Source organism: Morone saxatilis, unplaced genomic scaffold, assembly GCF_004916995.1.
Source record: "Morone saxatilis isolate NCDOM2014 unplaced genomic scaffold, NCSU_SB_2.0 Contig2, whole genome shotgun sequence".
Lineage (NCBI taxonomy): Eukaryota > Metazoa > Chordata > Actinopteri > Moronidae > Morone > Morone saxatilis.
The window spans coordinates 7,588,165-7,611,572 of record NW_023339762.1 but is presented as its reverse complement, the minus strand read 5'-3'; the positions used below and the strand labels follow the sequence as shown (position 1 = coordinate 7,611,572).

Genomic DNA, 23,408 nt, shown 5'->3' with positions numbered 1-23,408 from the left:
GCAAGTTAAACACAATAACACACAGAAATTAACATAACACGCCACCGAGTCCAACAGGCAAGTTACCGGTAGCAAGTTCACCATCCATGAAATTCTTCGTCCTCCGTGTCGCTTCTGAACTGGTTGTCACAAGCCTAGAGCGCCTTCTCGCGGCTGTGGACGGTAATGTTTAGGCTACTCCTCGTTTCATGTCGGAATTATTATTCAAAAACATGTTAAATTTCATATATAAGTCGCAGGACCAGCCAAACTATGAAAAAAAGTGCGACTTATAGTCCGGAAAATACGGTAGCTTTTTGGAACCCATTGGCCATGATAGCCTGTTGGTCCCACCTTATGCCATGTAATATAGCACCAACAATGATAGAGATACACCAACCAGGTTTTACTTAGTTCAATTAAAATTGAACAAAGTGAATTGAAATTAACTGAAAAAACAAAACTGAAATAGTAATGAAAGTAAAGCAAAAGCTGAAAATATCACTGCATGAGGGTCAAAATTGCAGTCAGTATGCTGAAAGTGATTGAAGACGGTGTGCAGACAGCAGTACCTGGTCGATCTGGTCTCTTATCTTCCTCATCTCTGCATCCTTCACCTCCACACTCTCCTGCTGCATCTGGATCTGAGAGTCTAGGTTTGCTAATTCACTCTCCATACGAGAAATCTCCTAAAAACAATCAGATAAGACAGAGTAAATACTGTGAACTGTGGATTCGTCTCTGCTACAGTAACCATGACACAATATATCCCTGTATGTCTAATATGCTTTGAGATTCAACTGACTAGGGTCGGGGACTGAAATTCTTTTCCAAGTTAGAACCGAATACAAAATGCCAATAATCAGGTAGCCATAAAAAAAAATAGTTCTTTTTATTGGTTCCTGAATGAAACACAACGCAACAGTGTGCCATTTTCCTGTATGGTGATTAGCTGTGGGGCGGGAGCTAATAGAGAGGAGTGGAGGTGGGCAACTGGTTCAGAGCACTGAGGGAAGCGAGTGAGCAAAAGAAGAAACATGTAATGACAAGACATTTTACTGAGTAAATCAAAGGGACATGAGATTAATTTATGTGTGAATACAAATTTTTGTAGCATTCTTTTATTTATCACTTTAGTATTTGAGTGGTGGTTTTCGCCGTCTGTGTCTTTTTCGCGAATTACATTAATAAACTACTCTTATTGGCTTCTTGTTTACAGGGCGTGGTGAGTGTGCAGCTCTCCATCGCTGTTGAGCAGGAGTTCAGCCTCGCCTGCAGCAGTGTTTCACCACAAGCGGGGCTGAGCTTAGCACAGTGCAGAAGAGACAGACAGTGGAGAGAGTTGACAATTATTATGTTATAAATATAACCTGGCATATTTCTGGTATAAACATTACCACAGTGAAGTCACAAAAATAAGGGCGGCACAGAAAGCACCGTACAGAAAATGTAATATAACATAATAAACATATAAACATTCCTTTTTTCATCCATATTGAAATCTAAATATTGGAATGTATGTACTCTGATTTAGATGTACACATACAATATAGCCATGTCAAAGAAGTCTAAATTATGATATTCATTTTGAGAAAGTCATAGCTCTGTGGCCCTACCGCTTGGCATTTAAGGATGTTTTTCTTGCGAAGGTTTTCCAGCTCAGTTTTGGAGTATTTGAGGCGGGTCTTTGCACCCTGACCCTGAGCAATGATCTGACTCAGGTCAGCCTCCTTCCGCTTCAGCCTCATCAAATCCTGTCACATGACCAAAACACAGAGTGAAAGTTCATTGAGAATAAATTGTTTAACCCTAGATAGTCATTTTAGTATGTATATGACGAGACATAATGTATGTCAAAATAACAATTAAAGCACAGTTTGTGTAAACAGGGCAAGAAATTCACGAATAGAATAAAAAAATAAAACCCTTTGCTTTGGTCAAGGTTTGGTTTTACAGCTATGACGTTTACATTGTAAGACATGTTGTGTGTTCACTCACGCGCAACTCTGCTGTCAGCTGGTCCTTGCGTTCCTTAAGCCGCTTCATGTCCTTCTCGTCCCAGCAACGAGCTTTGGTCCGCAAGTCACTGGAGCCTCCAGAGATCACGCCTGACTTTGAAAACAGCGTCCCGTCCAGAGATACTGTCTGTAGAAAACACATCTCATTACAGGTCTGCTGGCAGTAAAAGCCAACATGTCAGTAAGTTCACAACTGTAGGTGGTAATACTAGATGGGCCTGTTTCTGTGTACTATGTAGATTTATAGTGTTCCTTCTTTCAGGTGACATTCTTAGTTACAGTTTGGATTTTTACCTCAAACATTCAAACTGATTTCAGTCAGTGACTTACTTTGCCTGAATGAGAAAAACGTTTGAGGAAGATGTATGACACATTCTCCTAGCAATCAAATTTCTCATTTCAATTTACTGTCATGTATAACTAATAAGGCAGGCTCTGTAAGATGGCAAGACAAACATAGAATGACTGAACAAAAAAAAAACAAAAACATACAACTGATCTTGGCTCCAATGGCCGAGGGCCAGGTTTACCTTAATGCGCGGCTGCCTGTCGAAGGCCATACTCCTTGCTTCTTTGAGGGTCTCACACACCAAGGCATTGCCACAGACAAACTGCACCACTTTCCTCAGCTGAGCAGCACCTGGGCCGCTGTTAACTTGAACAACATCTACCACCATCTTGGCAGCGGGCAACTCCCTCAGTCGCTCATTCAGAGGACTCACCTGGGCACACAGCGATAATGGTTATCACTGACACAATCTCACCTGCTTTTTCATTCTGCATTTCAACCATGGCTTCCTTTTAGTTTCATCTCACATCCAAGTAGTTGATGGGCAGGAAGGTCTCGCGGTCGGCTCGTTCCTCCTTGATGAAACAGATACAGTCGCGGGCCACCTTCTCCGTGGCTACTACAATGGCGTTCATGTAGGGACCAAACACCTTGATAACAGCCAGCTGGTACTTCTTATGGATGGGGCTGCAGAGGTCAACCAGACGACCATACTGGGACAGGAAAGATAAAGCAATTAAAAGAAAACGCCCCCAAGCTTTTGCCTTGTAAAAAGTGACAAAAAATTATATTTCTTGCTGAAGATGAAGCCAGACATTATGAGCAGCACATAAATATCCCTCAATAAAGCCAAAATATATCAGAGAAGAGTTATCTTAGTTCAGTTTGTAGACTGACGGCCGCCAAGTGACATTTAGATAGCCTGGTTGGCTGTAATGTGTTTTGTTTTGCCAAGAAAATGGTCTCTTGCCTCCTGCACTTGGGTCTTTAATGCATTCTTGCAGTTATCCCTTATTATTATGCCTCTCTGTCTCTTACCACAGTTTCAGGGTAGAGTCTGCAGAGCTTCTCTAGCATTTCTTTGCGCTGCAGCTGGCTTCTGCTCTCCTGGCTGTCCAGACGGGCGTTCCCCAGCTCCTCTAGCACCTGGCCCAGCTCCTGGTTCACCTCCTGGCTGCGCTGGCGGCCCTGCTGCAGCTCTGCACTCAAGCTCTCCTCCCGCTGACAGCATTCTTCAAGGGTTGAGCTGACACATACATTAACTTCTCAGTTTCCTTTTGTTATGTTACATCCTGATTTCAAAGTATACACTATGTCACTGATAATAACAATGGAGTTCAATCAACATTTCCCTGACAGTCAGGGACAGACAGGTGTTTTACTGGCTGGCATTACATTGTGAAGTCAGGTGGAAGGTGCGCACATGACATACTTGCATTTGTTGGTGTACTCCTCTAGCTTCTCTGCTCTGCTTATCAAATCTTCCAGCTGAGACCGACTGTTCCTGACGGCAGCCTACAACAGATGATGATTCAGGAGCACTAACTGTATGTAATATCTGATATTTTTACAATCAAAATATGTCAAATGATAATGTAGCGGCTGTTCAATATATGGTCATTCACTGAAAAGATGTGTAGTGGAAGCAAAAAATGTGCCACTGACAGTACCTCCACTTCCATCTTTCTGCGCTGGTCGAAAGAAATCTTCTCATAGTCGGTTCTCACCCCCCACTGCAGTTTCTCTGCCTGCTGGCTAAGGACGGCGCCCTGTTTTCGGGCCAGCTCCTTCAGCTCTTTGTATCGCTCTAGCTGAAGCAGAAATAGATGCAAAAACATGCTGACCGTGCTTTTTGTCCCTTGTGATTTAGACGTATCTGCAGTTAGGTAATATGGTTGTTAATAATAATTAACCAAAATTAGCATAAACATTGACTTTTACTGTTGTGTACAATGATGTGTACAATATTACCTCAGCTAAGTACCTATTCACTTGCAAGCATAGAAGGATTAAATTCAACCTATTAAGTTAATATTCAGAGTTTGTATTCAAGATATAACATACTACATTGGATTGGGTTCAGACTGGATAATCTGAACTGAAGTGTGGCCTAAACAAAGGGACCGATCAGAGGAGCTCTGCCAAGGAGCTTTCCAAAATACCTTGCCTTTCGATGAAATGTGTTTATGACAGTGTTTACACAGCTTTTCACTCACAGTGTGATTTAATGTTTCACCTGCCAATGTATAACTGACTCCTGCTTTTTGAAAAGAAAAATAGTACATAAATTGATGTACTACAGTGCATGTGTGTCACATATTGTAGACCCTGACATACAGTCCACTGGATTCATTATTATGTTTAGAATATGTGCTGCACAAAACAAATACATCATAGCCCTGTGCCTCCAAACTCCCAGCAGCTATATTTTACATCGTGGTAACTGACATTTGGTTTGTCTGAACAGGAAAGAGGGTGGCACTGTTTGACACACGCTCACCTGATCCTCATCCAGTTGGATGTCTCTCCCACGGGAGGCACCCTTCTCCTGTACCTGCTTTTCAAAGCTTCTCCAGGTTCTCTCTAGCTCAGCGATCTCTCGCTGTCCCTCTGCCAGCTCCTGCTGTTTAATAGCCATCAGCTTCTGATTCTTCTTCAGAGCATTACGGGCCTCCTCAGCCTTCTTCATGTGATGGGAGGTGTTTACCTTGGCTTTGATGTACTGGGTCTGACACTGGGACTGCATATGTTCCTGGGCACTGATTGACAGAGCGAAAGGAGTTAAACAGATGCTATTATCTGAGGCTTTGCTTTTAAACACCGTACAAGGAGAAACTAAAGGGCTAGTGAGGGACACATTAAATACAGTTTTACTGCTCCATTAGCTACTGTATTATATGATATATCTGATATTCTGATGTGAAAAGCAAATATGTGCTTCACTTTACATAAAAACTGCCCCTAAAAACTAAACACACACACACACACCGGATCTCCTTCTCTATTTGCTGCTTCTCTCTGGTGAGGCGTCCATGTTCCTTCTTGTTGGTTTTGACCGTCTGCTCCCCTTTCACTAGTTTATGGTTCTGGACAGTTGCTGCCTGTTGTTTCTCCCTCAGGGTGTCTCTGAGGGTGCTGATGCTCTTTTCATTATAGTAGAGCTCAGCCAGGCTCAGCTTCAGCCGCTTTTGGTGAAGGTCATCCACCAGCACCTGGTACCTCTGGGCCTGGACAAAGGGGAGGTGGGAGGGGACCCGTCAATCAATGGACAGGAAAGCTTAAGCAAAACGAAGGCAACTAAACTACAGTCCAGTTGATGCTAAACAGACTATGTTGCCTATGATTGCTGTAAGCACACACACATCAGTCATTTAGGACAACATGAACTTACACCCTAGTATAAATGCAAATGCTTAAAGCTCCATTAAGGGCAGCAAATTGTAAGTAAGCAAAAGAGCAAAGTTTCTAAAAATGATGATGATGATGTGGATTTCCAGTGTAGCTGTCACAGCATGCAGTAAGCTATGGTTTCACCGGCTCTTTTTGAATGACTTTACCTCTACTTTTTCCTGAGACACCTGTTTCCTCTCGACAATAGCAGATTTCTTCTTGTTGAAGTGAAACTGTGTGTCCTCTTTGGCATTCAGCAGGGCCTTTTTCTTCACGTCATACTCTACAGCATACTCTTTCGACTGACAAATGCACTCCAACATCTTGGTCCTCTCTTTCGGGTCGTTCAAAGCTATGGACTCCACTGCCCCCTGGTGACGACCGTAATGAGTGACAGAGCTGTTTGGGTTTTTTTTTTATTACGTACTGAGCAATTTACAAACGTCTTCACAGCATGAAAATTCTCAGAAGAAAAACATAAATGTGTACATGTGATCTTAGTATCTAACACACATCTCCACAAATATTCTAAACTACAGTATATTATCATGTGTATCTACATTATTTTTATGACAGTGTTTACCTGGTACACCAGACAGTTTCGAGCTTTGGTCACAATGCCAATCTTCTCCAGCTCCTCCATGTATTTGGCCAGAGTAACATGTATACCATTGATGCGATACTCAGAGTTGTCACCTATAAAACACAATGAATGTGTGATGTGACAGCAGCAACTTGTTTCTAACTTGTGCACTTGTTTCTACTTGATACTACTAGGGGAAAATATGTTTCTCTTCCTTTTTAAACTGTGTCAGATATTAGAATAAAAAAAAAGCTATTTAACTGATTCGTACACCGTTTAAGTTGCATACGTTTTTATATTTTTTCCAGTCCTCCTTTATTAGACTACTGCAAACACACAAGAGTACAAGCACCTGTGTCATTGCTTAATCATTATGATTATAGTACTATGAGTAACAGTTATGAAGTCATCAGCAGCCTGTCGCACCAGCTGTGTGCAAGTTCAAACTTAGCCTAGTTAAACGTAAATGATTACCAAGTTGTGATGTTATGCTTCAAATAACATTGATGTACCTAAACACATCTCACCAATGCGTTGCATCCCAGATAAGTTACAACTTAACGTTAAGTAACTTAACAACTAAGTTAAATAGTTACACATGCCCGTAAAGTAGTGCAAATCATAAAATGTCACAGAATTAAACTCACTGATGGTAAAACAACAGGTTTTTTTTGCCACACATTATTTTTTATTAACTGCAGCCATTTTGCGACACATTAATCGAGTAGAGATCCAATTTATTAATATGATATTTCATTATCTATCTATCCAAGTGGCTCATGCCATCCAGAAAGCTAATGCGCACGGTAACCATGGTGATGAAACAATATCTTTGATCGCTGATTGGCCACTTTCCTTAGTTATGACTTCATGTCCATACAGTAATGCTCAGGGTGCAACCAATTTTAGTAACGTTAACTGATTTACTAACAAACTAGTACTTAGCCTCTAGAGTCGACTTTACACCATAGCTAGTGCAACCCAGTCAAGGGCTATAATAACTCCTTAAACTAACCCAAAATGCTCCGGCAGAAGACGGTCTCCTGGTCGTCGTCGTCGCAGTACCGCATGGAGACGCGGGCGGTGTCCGGCACCGGCTGCCCGATGTGAGCTCCGTGTATCAGGTCCCGGAGGCGCTTCACCCGGAGACTGGCGACCCGCTCCCCAACGGCGAAGCTCACGGCATCCATTAAATTGGACTTGCCTGGTGTGATTTTACATCTTCAGCATATATATATATATATATATATATATATATATATAACAACTCTCTGATTAAAGACATTGCCTTTAACATTTAGCTAAGTATTGTAACATCAACATTGACGTTAATTATTAACCCATTCCCCAAGATATAATATTTGAAATAATAATAATATTGTTTTGTGGTTTCAATTAACTCAAACATCCAGTAATATAACTTATATAACGTTATAGTTCGTCTTAAAAAGAGGGATACGCAGAAATGTATTGAAGTTAGCTAACATTTGTCGGACAATGCTGAAGTTAGTTAAATATTAATTCAGCTACACTAGCTCATAGTTAGCTTTACGCAGCTAACATTAGCTCCCTAGACAGATTGGAAAGTTTACTTACCGGAGCCATTTGTGCCAATTACACAATTAAATCGCAGGAACGGGCCGATGACCTGTTTCCCTCGCCATGACTTAAAGTTTTCAATGTCAATCTGTTTCAGATACCCCATTTTAATCTGCTATGGTGAGTCAAGAAACTTGATGCTTCAGTTCTGCTAACTTCAGCGGACAGGATGTTGAGAGGCGGGAAGCGCCGCAACCTTTTTTTTTGTTTCTTCTGTTGAAGCACAAAATACATTTCACTTTAGTCTAGATGCCAAATTTGAGGTGTTTTACTTTTTCATTAAAGCATTAAACTCGGTACACATGTACAGTTTGGGCCGCTGAATATGGGATATTATTGGTTTTTTATTAAAGTCCAATAAAAACTTCCATCCCAGAACATTTTCAGAAATGGACCCACCAAAATGTGTATTTAGCAGCAAATCTCCTAAACCAAGCCCAAAATAGAAAATGCAGCGAGTAACTACTGATTTAATATCTGAAATAAAATATCTCAAACTTTCACATGGAATATTTAAATTAATAAAAAAATATTGTATGTTTTAACACAATTTAATGGAGTAATAATTTAGAAATAAAAAACAGTTACAACCCAAGTCAAGTTTATTTTATAGTTTTATCTACTTGAGACTTTACTTGATACAAGCAGAGAAATACTGTGTTAAAGTCATATGTCGAATATGACTCAGGTGCCCATGTTCCCTGCCACAACCCCTTACACACAGGTTGATCTTATGTAAAACAATTGAACCCAGAAGGACAAAAGGAGAGCTGCAACACAGACAAACTAGGTATTGAAGAATTTATTGATCAATACTGATAAGTCAAATGTCACATATCAGCACAGACTGATGAGAAAGTAGTTCTGCATATTAAAAGTAGAGCGAACTGCTTTCAAAGTTTATCCTCCTTCCACGGTTACAGCCATCAATAAGGGTGGTCACGGACGTACTCCATGATGTGTTTCAGAGCCAGCCAGGTCTCGGAGGCGGTGGGGATGATCTGATTGGCTGGCAGGATGAAACCATAGCGACCAGTGTCCCTCAGCTCAAAGGCATAGGAGTACTTGATGCCCACGTTGTAAGACCAGTCAATGCTGCCGCCACTGGCTTGATCTGAGTGGAGAGGAAGGTGAGCACACCATAGAAGTAGCAGCTCTACATACCAGGGCTTTTTGAGACGGGTTACAACATTTAACACATCGAATGAAAAAAAAAAGTTTCATAATGACTCCTTGAACTGGAGTAATGATCAAAATATATAGCGAGTGGGACATTTTACAGTTGGAAAATAAACTTGTCTTTGGCACATCTGACCTCTGATTTCTTGTTACTTATTGTTCCACATATATGCAGGTACCAATATACCATATCTACAATAATAAGGCAGCACTGTAAAGCACAGCTCCATTTCATGTACAAAAAGCGCTATATAAATAAAAGGTATTATTATTATTGTCTGATATAGCAGTATGTGAGTTGTGTTATTTTAGAGGAATTGCAACTCCTTTTTTAAGGTTGTTTATTTATTGTGCCCACTACATTCACTTTATTTTGGTCTTCATAGTCGTATCAGTTACTTTTATCATAATTACAACTACAACATTCATACAGTTTGTCATGTGTCTAACTTTGGGGTGACAAAAAGAAAAAAAGATACTCACAGATGATGTTGCAGATGCTTCCAACCTTGTATCTGGTACCATAGAGGGAAGTGAGTTTCTGCACTGCTGCTCTGCCAACAGAGTCCTATAGGAAACACAAATATTGTTAGTACAGTGCACATATAATACTGGTGCACAGGGGGGAATGCAGAAGAAGAAGCATACAGAGAAGTGCTTTTAAAGGTTTCCACTCGAAAAGTGCACAGATGAAATGGAAATAAATATGGAGAGGGTTGGTGAATAATACTGCAACTTTCAAGGACCTACACTTCCTCTTGCAGAGTTACCAGTCAAGCCAAGTTTATTTATATAGCCCAAAAGCACAAAAGCTTAGAAGGCTTTGTTACAAATGAGTAACTACAGGACTGTTGTCCATTAGGCAGTTTCTCAGTGTTAATATGAATAATTGTATAAACTTGAGGCAATATTTCTGAAGAGGATTCCTGGTTAAGTAAAGGGAGATCATTTGTCATATGCGTTAGTGATACGTTTTTAATTGGTTAATTCTTAAATCCTGGACCAAATGTTTTGAATTTTCAGCCATGAAACTTTAATTTGATAATAAATTACAATCCCAAGTTTTCCAGCTAAGGTTGTTAAAGTAGTCTGCAATCAAAAGGCAAGATATTGCTTTTTTAATCATTAATGTTTTTGGAGAAGGCATTTCAAATCAGGTTATAATAGTTAAATCATTCGTCTTCCTGAGAATTTCAGACATTTATCAAGAGAAAATGTAGCTGCTCTCATTTGACTCTCGTGTGTGAGAACTATTTTGCAATCAGAGTTTCATGAAACAGTGGAAAAAGGTGTCAGATTAAATTTGCCATGTGCTTCCTCACAATTGACCAATTTGTTGACTTCCTTACCAGCTCAGGCTGATGGAACACGTTCTTGCAGGAATAGCCATAAGGGTACATGAGCAGCTGGGAGTAGGCGTGGACAGAGATGAAGGACTTGAAGTTGCCGTGGCTCTTGATCAGGTTCACTACGTTCTTCACCTCAATCTCAGAGTGAGCAGAGGGGCCGTGGTAGGAATCAGAGCAGGGGTTTCTACTGGCACCGGGGCCTGGAGAGATACATTTGAATAAAAACATGTGTACATACAGTACAGTGCAAGAGCGCTCATATACATGATCGCATATGCATACACACAAACAAGGGAGCATGTAACAACAGGCAAAGACCCAAAAACTGTGTAAAACTAAGGCGTTCATGTTACCCTCAAATAAATTACTATTGATTATTGTGACAATTATATATCCGTATCTGCAAAATACAAATGTTTTCAGACAAAAAAATGTCTCCCCGTTTGATATCTATAGAGCAAAAACAAAGTTCATGGGAAGCATTTATGTCTCTTCTATACTGACCACCAAAGCCTGCATCCCAGTTCCTGTTGGGATCGACTCCACGGCACACTGAGCCTGGGTTCTTGGAGCGGGTCTTACGCCACATACGGTCCTGTACATCACACAGTTTTAGTCAGTCAAGCACTTGACTGCAACATCATTTTCTTCCTTCTTCTTACCCACAATATGGTTCAGATACCTGGTCTTTAACAGCGCTTTACACCTGCTCATGTCATGTTTTCCTCTTAAATATCCACCTTACATGGATCAAAGTAATGTGTTTTGGTACACACAACACAGAAATACAATTTACAACTTTAGTAAAGCAGTAAATAAGAGCAAAGATATAGTAGGTTTTCCTACTATATCTTCCAATATGTTTTCATTGAATAGCAACATACATTAGAGTGGGTGTAAGCGTAGCCGTCAGGGTTGGCCAGGATCAGCATGTAAATATCCATGGTGTTCAGAAGAGAGGTCAGGGAGGCGTCGGTACCATAATCAGTTGCAATCTAAGCAAGAACACAAGGCATTGATTTAGTATAAATTACACTCTTAAAAAAAGGAAGCAATCTTTCATATCTATAAATATTTGACAGTGGGTCCAGAGTTAACAATGTCTGCAACAATAGAGGACAGAGAGACTTAATTGTTATTTTTATGTATATTATTAAGATTATTTATAAGAAAGGAAGGTTGTGAGGCTAAATGCATGTAGGCAATCAATGTAACACAAGAACAATTAAACACAAGAACAAATAAACACAAACAATACAAAAAGGTATGTATTGATTTCTTGTTAACTTACATATCAAGTACATTTATTATTAGGGCTGCAACTAAAGATTATTTTCATAATTTATTAGTCTGCTGGTTAATCATTGTGATTGTAGAAAATGTCAAAAAGCCAAATACGGCATCTTTAGATTCCTTGTTTTGTCTGACTAACAGTCCCAAACTCATAGATGATCAATTTACACTGAAATGTGACAAAGGAAAATAAATCCTCACATTTGAGAATCTGGAACTAGAAAAAGTTTGGCATTAACTGATTAATCAGTTGTCAAAAAAATACATCTTCTGTTAATCGACTAATCATTTCAGCTCTATTTATCATACTGAGACTTTCCAATTAACCTTTGTGAGCTTTTCTTCTGACCTCTGGAGCAGATGTAACACATTTAAATCAAGTCAATCAGATGACTCAATCTCCCAGGTATGTTGTACCTTGTTGGCTGTCCACACTCCGGTAGCCTGAGACACCCATTCTCTGGAGTGGATACCTGTGTCGATCCAGATAGCAGGACGGTTTGCTCCCCCAGTGCTGAACTAAACACAGTGTGAATAACAAAACTCATGCTGTTATAAAATAGAGTTTAGGTGTGATACAGTCAAACATTGCAGACAAAAGGGATATATCTATCCTTTAAAGGTACCTTCCAATGGGAAATTTTCAGTTGTTAATGTAAAAAAATACACATTTATGAACCTCTACTGTACATTTAGATTTCAAATCCAGACTGAAAACAACTTTTTTCCTAATTTCAATGTCTGGAAATTACTAACTGTTGTTCTTCTGTGTCACATAGCTACCCCATCAGGTCATGTGATTTTTAAAAATTACTAAACCATGTAATCATTTTTAACATTATTATCTGTGTATGTATGTACGTGTGTGAGTTTGTGGGTAAGTGGGTTAATTTTTAAATTAATTTTGTTTTTTTCTGTTATTGTTTGCAGGGTGATGTTCAACTGAAGTTAAAGTTAAACATTTCTTACAGAAACACAGTTGTGCACATACAGTACACGCAGGTACAAACATGTTGTTGTCTTGCATGAGGTATGTCCTACCTTGAGCACATACATGGGCCTATTCTCATATGATCTCCCAATTTCCTGCTTGGTGACCAGTTTAGGGTGCTGAGCCACCAGAGTGTCCATCCAGCTGTAGATCTGTATGGGAGACAAGTCATGCATTATAATATAGTGAAGTGTGGCATGTCTAATACTGAACAGAAATACTTAAGTTCCACTTTGTTGATTAATAAACAAGTAATTAACTAGTTCAAGAAGGTCCTGTATTTACAGAAGGTCTTTGGTTTATTTCTGTGTCACAATGTATCCAGTTACCTTGATGATCTGACTCAAGCTCAGCACAAAACAAATATATTTCATATTCAATACCATTTGTGTAAAGTTTTCAGATCTGTTACTGAAGTAGCAATACTACTGTCCAGTGTAAAAACACTGTTACCAGTAAAAGTATAGCTAGTAAAACTAACCTTAAAAAACCTTAAGTAAAATTAAGGGCACCTTAACCTATAATCATATATCATTAGTCATTTATTGTATTAATAATCTAAATCTACAAAGTAACTAAAGCTATTAAATAAATGTATTGGAATAAAAGGTATACTACATGCTTAAAATTCATCCAAATAGTTAGTTTTTTGCAGGAAGTCAGTTTTACACAGACTTCCTGCAGTTATTGCGCTCTCTATTTGGGTTCATTCTTATCAGATGCACTGTATGTGTTGAATACAATATGAAATATCCACAATATGTCACTTAGTCAGGGGTCGTCTGTTTACTCAATAATAAAAAATGGCTCCCTTAGGGAAAAAATAAGCCTTAATGCTACACTTTGCATTTGCATAACTGTCACAGTAAAATGTCCTTCTAAATGTTGATTTTTTAAAGAAGGCAAACATTTTCTGCCGGAGTGAACAGAGCTGAGCATCCGCCATGTTCAGTTTGAAAATAGTTTTTATTTACCCAGAGGACACGTAAGTCTACTTAAAAACTAGGCAGCTTTGTGCAAGAGATAAATTTAAACGCCTATCTGAAGTTTGAGTTTGATCTAAGTCACGGTCAAAATCTATCTTTGTGAACCAGCCCCTATCTTTTTTGTTGTACTCTTTTTGTCATCAGTCAATATTTTGGTGACCGATAGAAGTTTGACATGAAGCTCCAATGAGTTATAATATATAATCAGGTATTTGTAGTGGGTAGTGTGTTTGTATAAATGCCTACTGTCTCTAGGCTATGATAGGCTCCAAAGTTGAAGCTCCTGGTGCTGCGCTCCTTCATCTGGTTCACCTCCATCTCAGCTTTCTCCTCATCAAGAAGCTCCTGAATGTGACATGCAAGCAAACTCAGTTTTGTCATTATCATTCCATTATCAAAATCAAGTCCAGTACACTACAATGTGAGACACTAGGACACACACTGATCAAATTATCCTGGAAACATTTTACCGGTTCAACGTTTGTGGTACACAGGTCTTTTCTTTTCGTTAATAAATGATGCATTTGGAGGATTACACACCTGAAGGTTGTTTATGACAACAGAATAGGGGATGTTGTGTACACTGAGGTACTCTGTCACAAAGCTCAAACTGGAGCGGGGCACTCGGATGTCAACAGGGAGCTCAGTGGAGACTGGTTCGAGCCAGAAATCCACCTGGGATCAGATAAGGGCAATGATAAATCACAGATCAGACAGGAAAACCTAAACACTCAGAAAGTACTATACCAAAAAAAAGAAGTGTACTGAGCAGAACGGTCATTTCTTTAATAATTTCTCAGTGTTATTTAAATACTCAAATAAATCCAGTTTGAACACATCACTCCATTTTAGGTGCTCTTCATTTTCTAAGATGTGGGCCCATTGCTGTAAAATCGAAGACATTTATTTAAAAGCATTAATGAATAGAATAAAACAGGCAGAAAGGTTAAAATCTGGATTTTTTTGCATTAAAGGGTACAGAGGCTTTCTGGAATTGACCCACATAAATTCTCAAGTGGATTATTTCAAGTTGAACTTGATTTGCCTTTTGTACTTTGTAGAAGTTTGTGAGAAAATGTTTGGCACAACCAGCTGAGAAAACTCAAGCATAGGCATGCAGTGTGTGTGTGGGTGTGTGTGTGTGTGTACCTCCCACTCCTCTTGGCTCTCCAGGGCCTGCAGGAGTTGGATCTGCTCCTCAGACTGTACATTGACCCTGATGACCTGATCTCTGGAAGAAATTCATTTCCTGAACATTAATGTTTACATTTTATGTTTTCAGCTGATGCTTTTATTCATGGTATTCATGGTAATCTTCTGTATTGAGTTCAGAAACAGAAGAATACTTTATTCACTGCTTCCCAATATAACAAGCAATTAATGGTACAGAACAACTACAGAACCTTGATTCCACGCCATTGTGTTAAATACGGCTGTAATTATGAATTAATCTTTCTCTAAACATAAAGCCTAGTCATGTTCTGCCCCTTAAATACCAATGTACTTTCTCACCTTGGACAGTTATTTGTCATGTTGAATAAAAGGGATCTAAGGAAGGAAAACCCACCTAATCAAGTCTCTAAGTTGTCTACTCTACTTGTATTTAATAACTAAGCCGGCATATTTTTTCTAAACTAAATAACAGATGACTTTTTGATGTCCAGATGAATTTTGTGAGCAAATGTACTTAATTTTCTCATAAAAGTTTGAAGGAGCAGTCATCACAACTTTTGGTTCATTTCTCTGTTTTCTGACTATTGGAGATGGTTGTTGGGTGCTACAAATGTTGATTGGAGTGCCCTTTATCATATCAATAACATATTGAATATTCTTAAGATGAGTACAAAAAGAAACTGCGGGTTGCCTTTAAATGTCACTGGCGATATAAAATAAGAATTTTGACAACTTCTGTGCTAGTCACACCAAACACAAAGCCAAAAATGTCTCCCCCAGTAGAGCGCCTATGCACCACATGTACTAAGGCTGAGTCATTATGGCTCTTTGTTGAATGTAAATATCTCTTCTTGCAGTGTGCAGATTAACTTACCCAGTAAAGACCCTCTCAGCTTTGGCCACAGCCACAAGCACCAACAGCAACCAGAGGCCTCTCATCTTGTCTGAACTGACCACAAGTGTGTCAGGAATCAATTTTTCTAGTGCCCTAATATCATCTGGTGACAGGTGGACTGTTCCCATACAGGAGAGTTACCTCACTCTACTGATAACCACGCTGTTCTTCTGTCTGAAAAGAAGTTATTTTGAGTGACTAACTTGCCGATAAAGCTTTATTTTATCTGTCCAGTGCTCAGCTGCAGATATGGGTGGTTTCCCTGGATTTTCCCCTTACTTGTAAACTAATTGTGCTACAATAAACTTGATATATACACACATACTATAGTAACAGTTTGTGCAGGGCTGTAGTGGTGAAAGTGATATAAACAGCCCATGGATTAAGGACAGTTAAAAGAACGTGGTTAAAATGCATACATGTAAACTCTGCATAATCTGAAATGATGTTTAAAATGGTAAGAGATGGATAACCAGAGTTTATGTCAGGTTAACATTCGACTACGCTACAAGCCGTTCGGGTGTAATCATATGCAAAAGCATTCAAAAAGTCCTCCGAATGAAGGAATTTTACCTGGATGAAACAGGTCATCAGTATGTAGTTTCCTGTCTTCTGTTAGGTGACAACTCTATGGTTTGCCAGCTGTTCACTCATAAGACTGTAAATCGGATTAGCCGACCTGTACAATTCAGATTTGAAGGGTGGTTTTTGGTCAGGTCCCTTAGTTTCAATGAAGGGAACTGTGACATGATACAATTATATTTTAAACATTAGTGTTTTTCCAACTTTGTACCAACAGGGCAAGACCCTTTTCTGTTTTGACATGACAAGGCCCCGTGCACAAAGCAAGGTCCATAAAGAAATGTTTTTCCAAGCTTGGTGTGAAAGAACACCCCAATCCAACACTTTTGGGATGAACTGGAACACCGACTGTAAGCCACGCTCTTAGCCCATCATCAGTGTAAGACTTCACTACTGCTCTTGTGGTTGAATGGGAGCAAATCCCTGCAGTCAGGTTCCAAAATGTTGTGAAACGTCTGAAACCAGAAGATTGATGGCTGTTACAGTAGCAGGTTAATGTCCATGGTTTCCATATGGGTGTAATATTCAGGTGTCCACGTGCCTTATTATGTGAAATCACCCCATGGAATTCACTTGCATGTGGCCAGTATAGCCAGTAGATGGCAGTTCACTACCAAACTTCTGTAATATGGTACCATACAGTAAAAATACATCTCATTTATGGCTGCAGTGAGTGGCATCAGATTAAGTAGGCTGGAATTACCCTGAATCTTAAATTATTGATCACACCAGTGAGGTTTTTTGTCTTGATCAGCGACATTGTTAGAGTTGATGAGCACAAGGGAGCAGGGAGTTCATAAAACTATACATTATGTGACCAGAGCTGACATGATTGGTCAATGAATCCATTAGCTGATCAACAGAAAATGTATCAATTGTCTGAGTCACATTTTAAACAAAAGTACCAAACCTTTGCTGGTACTGGCTTCGCAAATGTATAAGTATTTCATGCTTTGCTCTGTTTGTGAATATATTTGGGTTTTGCACAAAAAGACAAAACAAGATGTTGGAAAACATCACCTTGGATTCTTGAGGAAAAAGAAAGTGCAAAGGGCATTTTCCCACAATTTTCTGACATTAAATAGACAAAATGATTAATAATTACTTAATAATTGATCATGTATAAAAGTGAGAGTGATAGGGACCTGATCTACAGTCCTCTCTTGGTCTTACTCCAGTGTTTCAAATGCAATCAAATCGTATTACTGTTAGCAGAAAATTCAAGTTTTGTGTTAAGTTATTCAGCTTGATTTTTCGCTGTCTGAAACCAGAATAATATTGGAATGTGCCGTGCTGTGACACCCCGCCAAACCCTCCCTCCTCTCAGAATTAATAAAAAGAGGTCTTAGCATGTCACTTCCCTTCCCTTTCACTTCCAAACAATCCCATGAGACAAAGTGGGACGGTGTAGGGTGGGGGTTGGGGTGGGGTTTAATAGGCGTGGGAGGCTACAGGGGACATGGGAGTTGAGCTTGGCTTTTCCATCTTTCTCAATGTGGAAATTATTTATTGCTATTCCTGCTGTGTGTGTCTAAAAGTTTAATGTCCCCATGAAAGTGGCTTTACATGCAAATGTGGGTTTAGTGTGTGTGTGTGTGTGTGTCCCCCCCTCTTTTCTCCCCTGTCATTTTCCTCTAAAAGCTATATGAACAAGGCACCCCCGACTAGCTCATTCCACATGACTTCCTCTGCTGCACTATAAATAGAAACATTTACATTGCATTTCATGGCTGAGCTCTCTCTCAATATTTCAGAGGCCTACCAGTAAATTGACTATTAATCATTTATTACTCACTTGATCATCTCATTTTGTACATAGCATATTACAAAGATAAGAAACCGCATTAACCAAGACAAAGTGAGTCTTTTTTATCTTTATTTTTTGATATTTTATGTTAGTACGAGAGAGAAAAGATAGTTTGCACCCATGTTATTTCAGTGTGTGTGATTGACTATGTTGGTCACCTGAGTACGTCTCACTCATGTGATTCCTGCTTCTGTCCAGTCTGGCGGTCAGATGACAGAGACAAGGAGAAGTCGGTCACCTGTGACTCCCTTTTGTAAGGAAAAATCTTACCTCCGATTCGATTACACTGTCAGATATCAGCTTATGATGTCCAATGAGCTCCTTGCATGACTGAGTGCTGTAATTTAATTGTATGGTGTGCCAATGTTTCCTTATCCTGCTTTAGTCCTCAACAGAATAACTTCAACAGCAGGTGTGAACAAGATATAATGAGAGCAGGGTGAGAGCGAGAAAGTGACAGTTTCTCTGCTAGTGAAAAAGTCAAACCCCTGATTTGAAATGCATCGTGTGACCTGCAGCTGAACTTTCTTGTCTACTTAGCCCTCAAATGCTGTCCCTGCCACTTATATTGAGTACTAAATATTGGTTGATGCATTGTATCAGTGCTGGCAATCTTCACATGGAAGTCTAGCCAATTACCAAAACAAACAAAAATGATGGCGATGACAACAATGATGGGGGACAATGAGCAGTGATTACAGTAATAATAGTAACCGTAGTAATAATAATAGTAATAATAATAATAACAATAATATCAGTAATAATACATGGCAGGAGGCTCCACCAGGATGCAAAACATGCAAACAATGAATGACTTCACAAGTCCTGAGACAAAAATCTGTCTCTTTAGTTGCTACTTTCCTAACCTGCCACTTGTTTAGTTTTAAGCCTTTTAGGTAGTATTACTGTCTGAGCTTATTTGAGTTGGTGAGAACTGTTAGACTCAACTCTACAGTCTGCGTTTGGGCTGGACAAATATTGAGCTCAGAGAGGCTAAAAGATGCTAAACTCTGTGTAAAGGTGAAACAGGTGTTGATTCTCAGTTCATTCAATTGTACTAACATCCCTTTCACTGTACAAATAGTAATTCAATATTACTGTCAAAATCAACACTTAGTGGCATTTTAATGTTGTTTTTATGGATTTTCTGGCCACTTGGGGGCAGAAGAACTCAGCAAGCTGAAAATTACATACGGTACCTTGGACTTTAAGTCTAAAAAACCTGTTTTGCCTAACCAGCCTAAACACAACCTGTTTTGAGTTTACCAGCCACATTCATCCTGCCGATATTGGGAAAAGGCAATGTTGATCTACTAACCAGAAAGGCATATCAATTATTGTTTTGAGATGCTACAGTGTTACATGCTGATAGTTGACTTATATATTTTCTGTTCTGTTCAAACTCATCAATTGTTGTTGTTAGATTAGTTACATTTTATTTGTTAGAAAGCCTTTCCAAATCATGGATATAACTTTGCCTTGAAGAAGAAATAGCCTTGGTGTAGGTCTCAAATTTGGCAGTACCAGGCAAGTTCAGTTTGGCAGGTCTGAAAGGAGCGGGTACGGGCAGGGTTCGGGTCTTGGTTTTAGGCTTGTGTAGAACTGTAGTGATTCCTTTCAAATTACACAGTCATTTGATACACTATATGTTACTATAAAAACACTGATTGAATGTTATTCACTTCAAGTAGTCAAAAGTACTTTTAAAAAGCAGGCTCAATATTTGTATACATTAGCAAACCTCTATTGAATGTATGAAACGTAAAATCGAAATTGACTTTGTTAAAAATATGCATTCAGGCATTTACACTGATCTGTATTATGTAATCTCTGAAACAGCCAGGAAAAAAATCCTCCATGGCGCTGTCACATTTACCTTCTCTATTTTGGCCAATTGAGTCGTGGCGGAGCCGTACGTCTGTGCAACATCACAGATGCAGAGACTGGAGAGGCTTTGCTGGCTTGTTTCTCACTATATGAGAACGAGCAGTGAATGTTAACTGTCCCAAGGCACACATTTCAATGCTGAAAATCAGCGTTTTTTCTCTATAATGTTGTTACTTCTGCATACTCAAGATGACATGTCTCCCCGAAGACTAACTCATTACCTTTCCCTCCTTGTCAACCATCCCAGCTAACAGCAAGCTGACAAACTGTCCTTTGGGCTGTTTAACTCTGTCAAGCTTCCAGCACACATTAGTCTTGTTTTTGCAAAAACAGCCACACTGCTTCATAGAAATCCCTACACACACATTCAACACATTCTGCATCAAAACCTTTTAAAACTGCCTGCTATCCTTTTTATTATAACACAGATTTCTCAGTCTTAATTGGATAATAGAATACTTCATTCTGGGTTGGACTCTGCATTATTGCATCATGCCCTAAGATTTGTTTATTATGTAATAGTCTAAGAAAAGACCACAGCAGCCCAGGAAGGCCTCAGCTTGTGTAAAAATAGAATGGAAGGCACAAAACGATCTGGTTATATTTAGCAGCACTACAGCATCCACTTCTAAAAATAGCATGAGAGATGTTTTATATTCATACTAAGACTAAGCCTTGTACTTGCCAGGATGTTTCTATCTCTGTATTTTCTGAGCTGAGTGGACAGACGCTGCCTTCTGCACAGTTGGTGTATGTTGTTGTGCTGGCTGCAGGCTTTTTGAAGTGCATGTCATCAAAATTTTACGCACTATTCCTTATTCCATTACTCATCACCACCTATTTCAGCATGCAGGCATTTCGTAGTCGATGAGCTTATAAGGGGGAGCGTGGGAAATAAAACTGGCAGAAACAGCAGCTCTGAGACTCAAGTAGCTCCCCATGTCGGTTCAAGTGATATTAGATTCCTGCTGAGCTTGTTCAAGTCTGCTTTATTGCTTTAGAGTCTCGGTGCTCAATGCAGGTTGTCCCTGTAGTGAGAAAAGCTGGGACGTGTGATTCCCTGAGAGGTGCATATTAAGAAATCAATTGTTTGTGTCAGATAAAATGAAGTGGGGTCTAATGGTGCTATGTAAAAAAAATAATTGATCTGTTTTATGAGAAGCTACATTTCTGAAAGATATTTTCTGCCTCTATTTAGTTCCATGAGTCTTTGAGTCATAACAGGAAAATTCAATTCACCCAATTAATATTCAATTAATATTAATATTCTTTTATGGGCGTACTTTTATGTACAAATGGTTTTCACATATTTTGGTTTTAATTTTTACTGCTTGTGTTACTATTGTTTGATACCAGCGATCACACATTGTAAATAAATAGTTTGACATTTTGGAGAGGATCAATATCACTTTCATGTTGGTGCGTTAATGATAATGCTACAGGCAGGACACAATTAGCTTAGCATAGTTAGACTGGAAATCAAATTAAAAAAAATAGTAATTAAGAGTAAAATATAGCTTTTATAGAAATATTTGAGTTGTGGTTTTACAGAGTTACTTGCTGGATTATTTTTTGGCTGGTCACACTGACTTCCTTAAATCTCTGCTTGTTGCCTGGAAAACTCATGTGATAACAAGAGGTGCTGAATTTTGTAACCAGCTAAGCTAAGCTAACCGCCTGCTGGCCCTATATCTTCATATTTAGTGTACAGACATGAGAGTTGTATCAATCTTCTCATTTAAATCTCAGTAAGGTATTTTCCAAATTGTTGAACTATACCTTTACCAGTATATTGCAGTGTGCCGTCTATTCCTGAACTAACTTCTTCATATTTAACCAACAGAAAATACATTTTTCAAGATCAACCAAGGAATACCACAAGGAACAATTCTGAGAGCTGTCTGTTTAATCTCTACATGTTACCACTATATCCACTAACACAACATCTCTTTCCATATTGGCGCTATGCAGACGACAAAGAGTTATATCTCTCATTCAAACCTACCAACCTTAGTAAGATGGCTTTACTGCATAGCTGCTTGTTGATGCAAAAGAAAGAAAGAAAAAGGATGTGTTATAATGTTTTAAAATCTAATTCTGACGAAACAGAGGTCCTGATGAACACATTAGTTAAGTCATGTTTTGTCAACTGTGGAATACAAAAAATTATAAAAAAATAGATATCAATTCTCTCACATTGCGTGTTAACTTTTACATTGCAACCTTGATTTCATTCTCAATGCAAATACTGAAAAACAAATGCTCAAAAACAAAATTCTGTCATCAATTTGTGCAAAATTCAGCAGCCAGACAACTGACCAGAAAAAAGGCGATTTTCACACATCACCCAATTTTGGCTTCATTGCACTGGCTGCCACTCTTAACCTATGACTAATTATATACATGGGCTGGTTCTGGAGTATGTAAGTCAACTTCTGACCCTTTAGTGTCCTGACAGGCTTCTTACATTTTCCAATTTGTGTCTTTAAACTGTTCCCAAGTCCAGATTAAAATCTGAAGGTAAGCAAGGTTTGGCTGTACTGGCTCTACTCTGAAGCAGCCGTCCACTTAGCATCTGGTCGGCTAACAATGTCTCTGCTTTTAAATCCCGTCTAGAATAGCTTTTCTGGCCTTTTAGCCTTTTAAATTCTATGTTTATGTAGGTTGTATTTCTTTGTTGTGGTTTTATTGTATGATGTTGTTACATTGAGCAAAATATACATAAATGTATATTTTATTTTCATGAAAGGTGCAACACAAACAAAGTCAACTAAGTCACAATGCAATTTTAATTTCCCTACCAGCCGATGTCCACTCTGCAGTCCTTTTTTTTTCTGTGGTAGTGATTTTGTGCTATAACATTAACCTAGCATGCTTAGAGTGCCAGTTAAAGTTTCTGATTATAGCTTCAAGTGGGTGGCAAGCACAGTAATATGATAACTCAACATGAAGCTAAAAGTCATACGCAGATAAACCTACAGATCAGATAGCAATGAGTGCTCATTAAAATCTTGGACAGGACTGGAATGAGGAAGAGAGAAAAGTCTACTGGCTGTAATTAGCACATTGTCACTTGTTACAAAGCAGCCCACGTTCTTAGCATGTCAGATGACTTCCCAACAGCAACAATGATTGTTTTGTTAATATTCTGAAGCGTGTAACATCTGTGCCAGATAAGAAAGCAGAAATTTAATAATGAAACATTGGACTGTGTATTACACTCACACGCACATCACTTCTGCAGCTCTTACTGAGCAGTCAGACCAACAAACCACTAAATAGAGCACGCAAAGATTCACGTGATGTTTTTGTGCATCACATTATTTTTATATGGATTGTAAATGTGAAGGTCTGATTTCTTGCACCATAAAGCAGATGGCACCATGATGTTTTGTTATTTCTGTTCTA

At 39.0% G+C, this 23,408-nt stretch overlaps 2 protein-coding genes across 2 annotated transcripts in view; both read right to left on the bottom strand.

The window, feature by feature from the left end:
• Positions 1–8,034, bottom strand: part of smc1b (structural maintenance of chromosomes 1B) — a gene marked incomplete in the record, with an annotated part of 13,219 nt that extends 5,185 nt beyond the window's left edge. Inside the window, 14 exon segments of the mRNA XM_035664291.1 lie at positions 552–668; positions 1,596–1,733; positions 1,978–2,124; positions 2,528–2,719; positions 2,814–2,999; positions 3,325–3,532; positions 3,719–3,801; positions 3,957–4,097; positions 4,787–5,045; positions 5,275–5,513; positions 5,844–6,047; positions 6,260–6,372; positions 7,275–7,463; positions 7,856–8,034. Of these exon segments, the coding sequence (XP_035520184.1) occupies positions 552–668; positions 1,596–1,733; positions 1,978–2,124; positions 2,528–2,719; positions 2,814–2,999; positions 3,325–3,532; positions 3,719–3,801; positions 3,957–4,097; positions 4,787–5,045; positions 5,275–5,513; positions 5,844–6,047; positions 6,260–6,372; positions 7,275–7,463; positions 7,856–7,964 (2,325 nt within the window).
• A 617-nt stretch (positions 8,035–8,651) lies between these two features.
• On the bottom strand, positions 8,652–15,783 carry cpa4 (carboxypeptidase A4). The gene is made up of 11 exons (XM_035664292.1): positions 15,704–15,783; positions 14,806–14,887; positions 14,197–14,331; positions 13,903–14,001; positions 12,721–12,822; positions 12,097–12,198; positions 11,271–11,381; positions 10,891–10,981; positions 10,387–10,586; positions 9,521–9,605; positions 8,652–8,972 (listed from the first exon to the last, which is right to left on the bottom strand). Exons 1-11 carry the CDS (start codon positions 15,766–15,768, stop codon positions 8,785–8,787), a joined length of 1,260 nt encoding a protein of 419 aa, XP_035520185.1. The 5' UTR covers positions 15,769–15,783; the 3' UTR covers positions 8,652–8,784.
• Positions 15,784–23,408: the final 7,625 nt, after the last annotated feature.

What these genes read in the sequence shown, in the direction of transcription:
- cpa4 (XM_035664292.1), bottom strand. Translation starts at nt 15,768, where the DNA reads ATGAGAGGCCTCTGGTTGCTGTTGGTGCTTGTGGCTGTGGCCAAAGCT. An exon ending in AGAGCCAAGAGGAGTGGGAG is followed by an intron (nt 14,332 to 14,805) that starts GTACACACACAC and finishes ATCTGATCCCAG; the next exon opens with GTGGATTTCTGGCTCGAACC. An exon ending in GGCCCATGTATGTGCTCAAG is followed by an intron (nt 12,199 to 12,720) that starts GTAGGACATACC and finishes CACTGTGTTTAG; the next exon opens with TTCAGCACTGGGGGAGCAAA.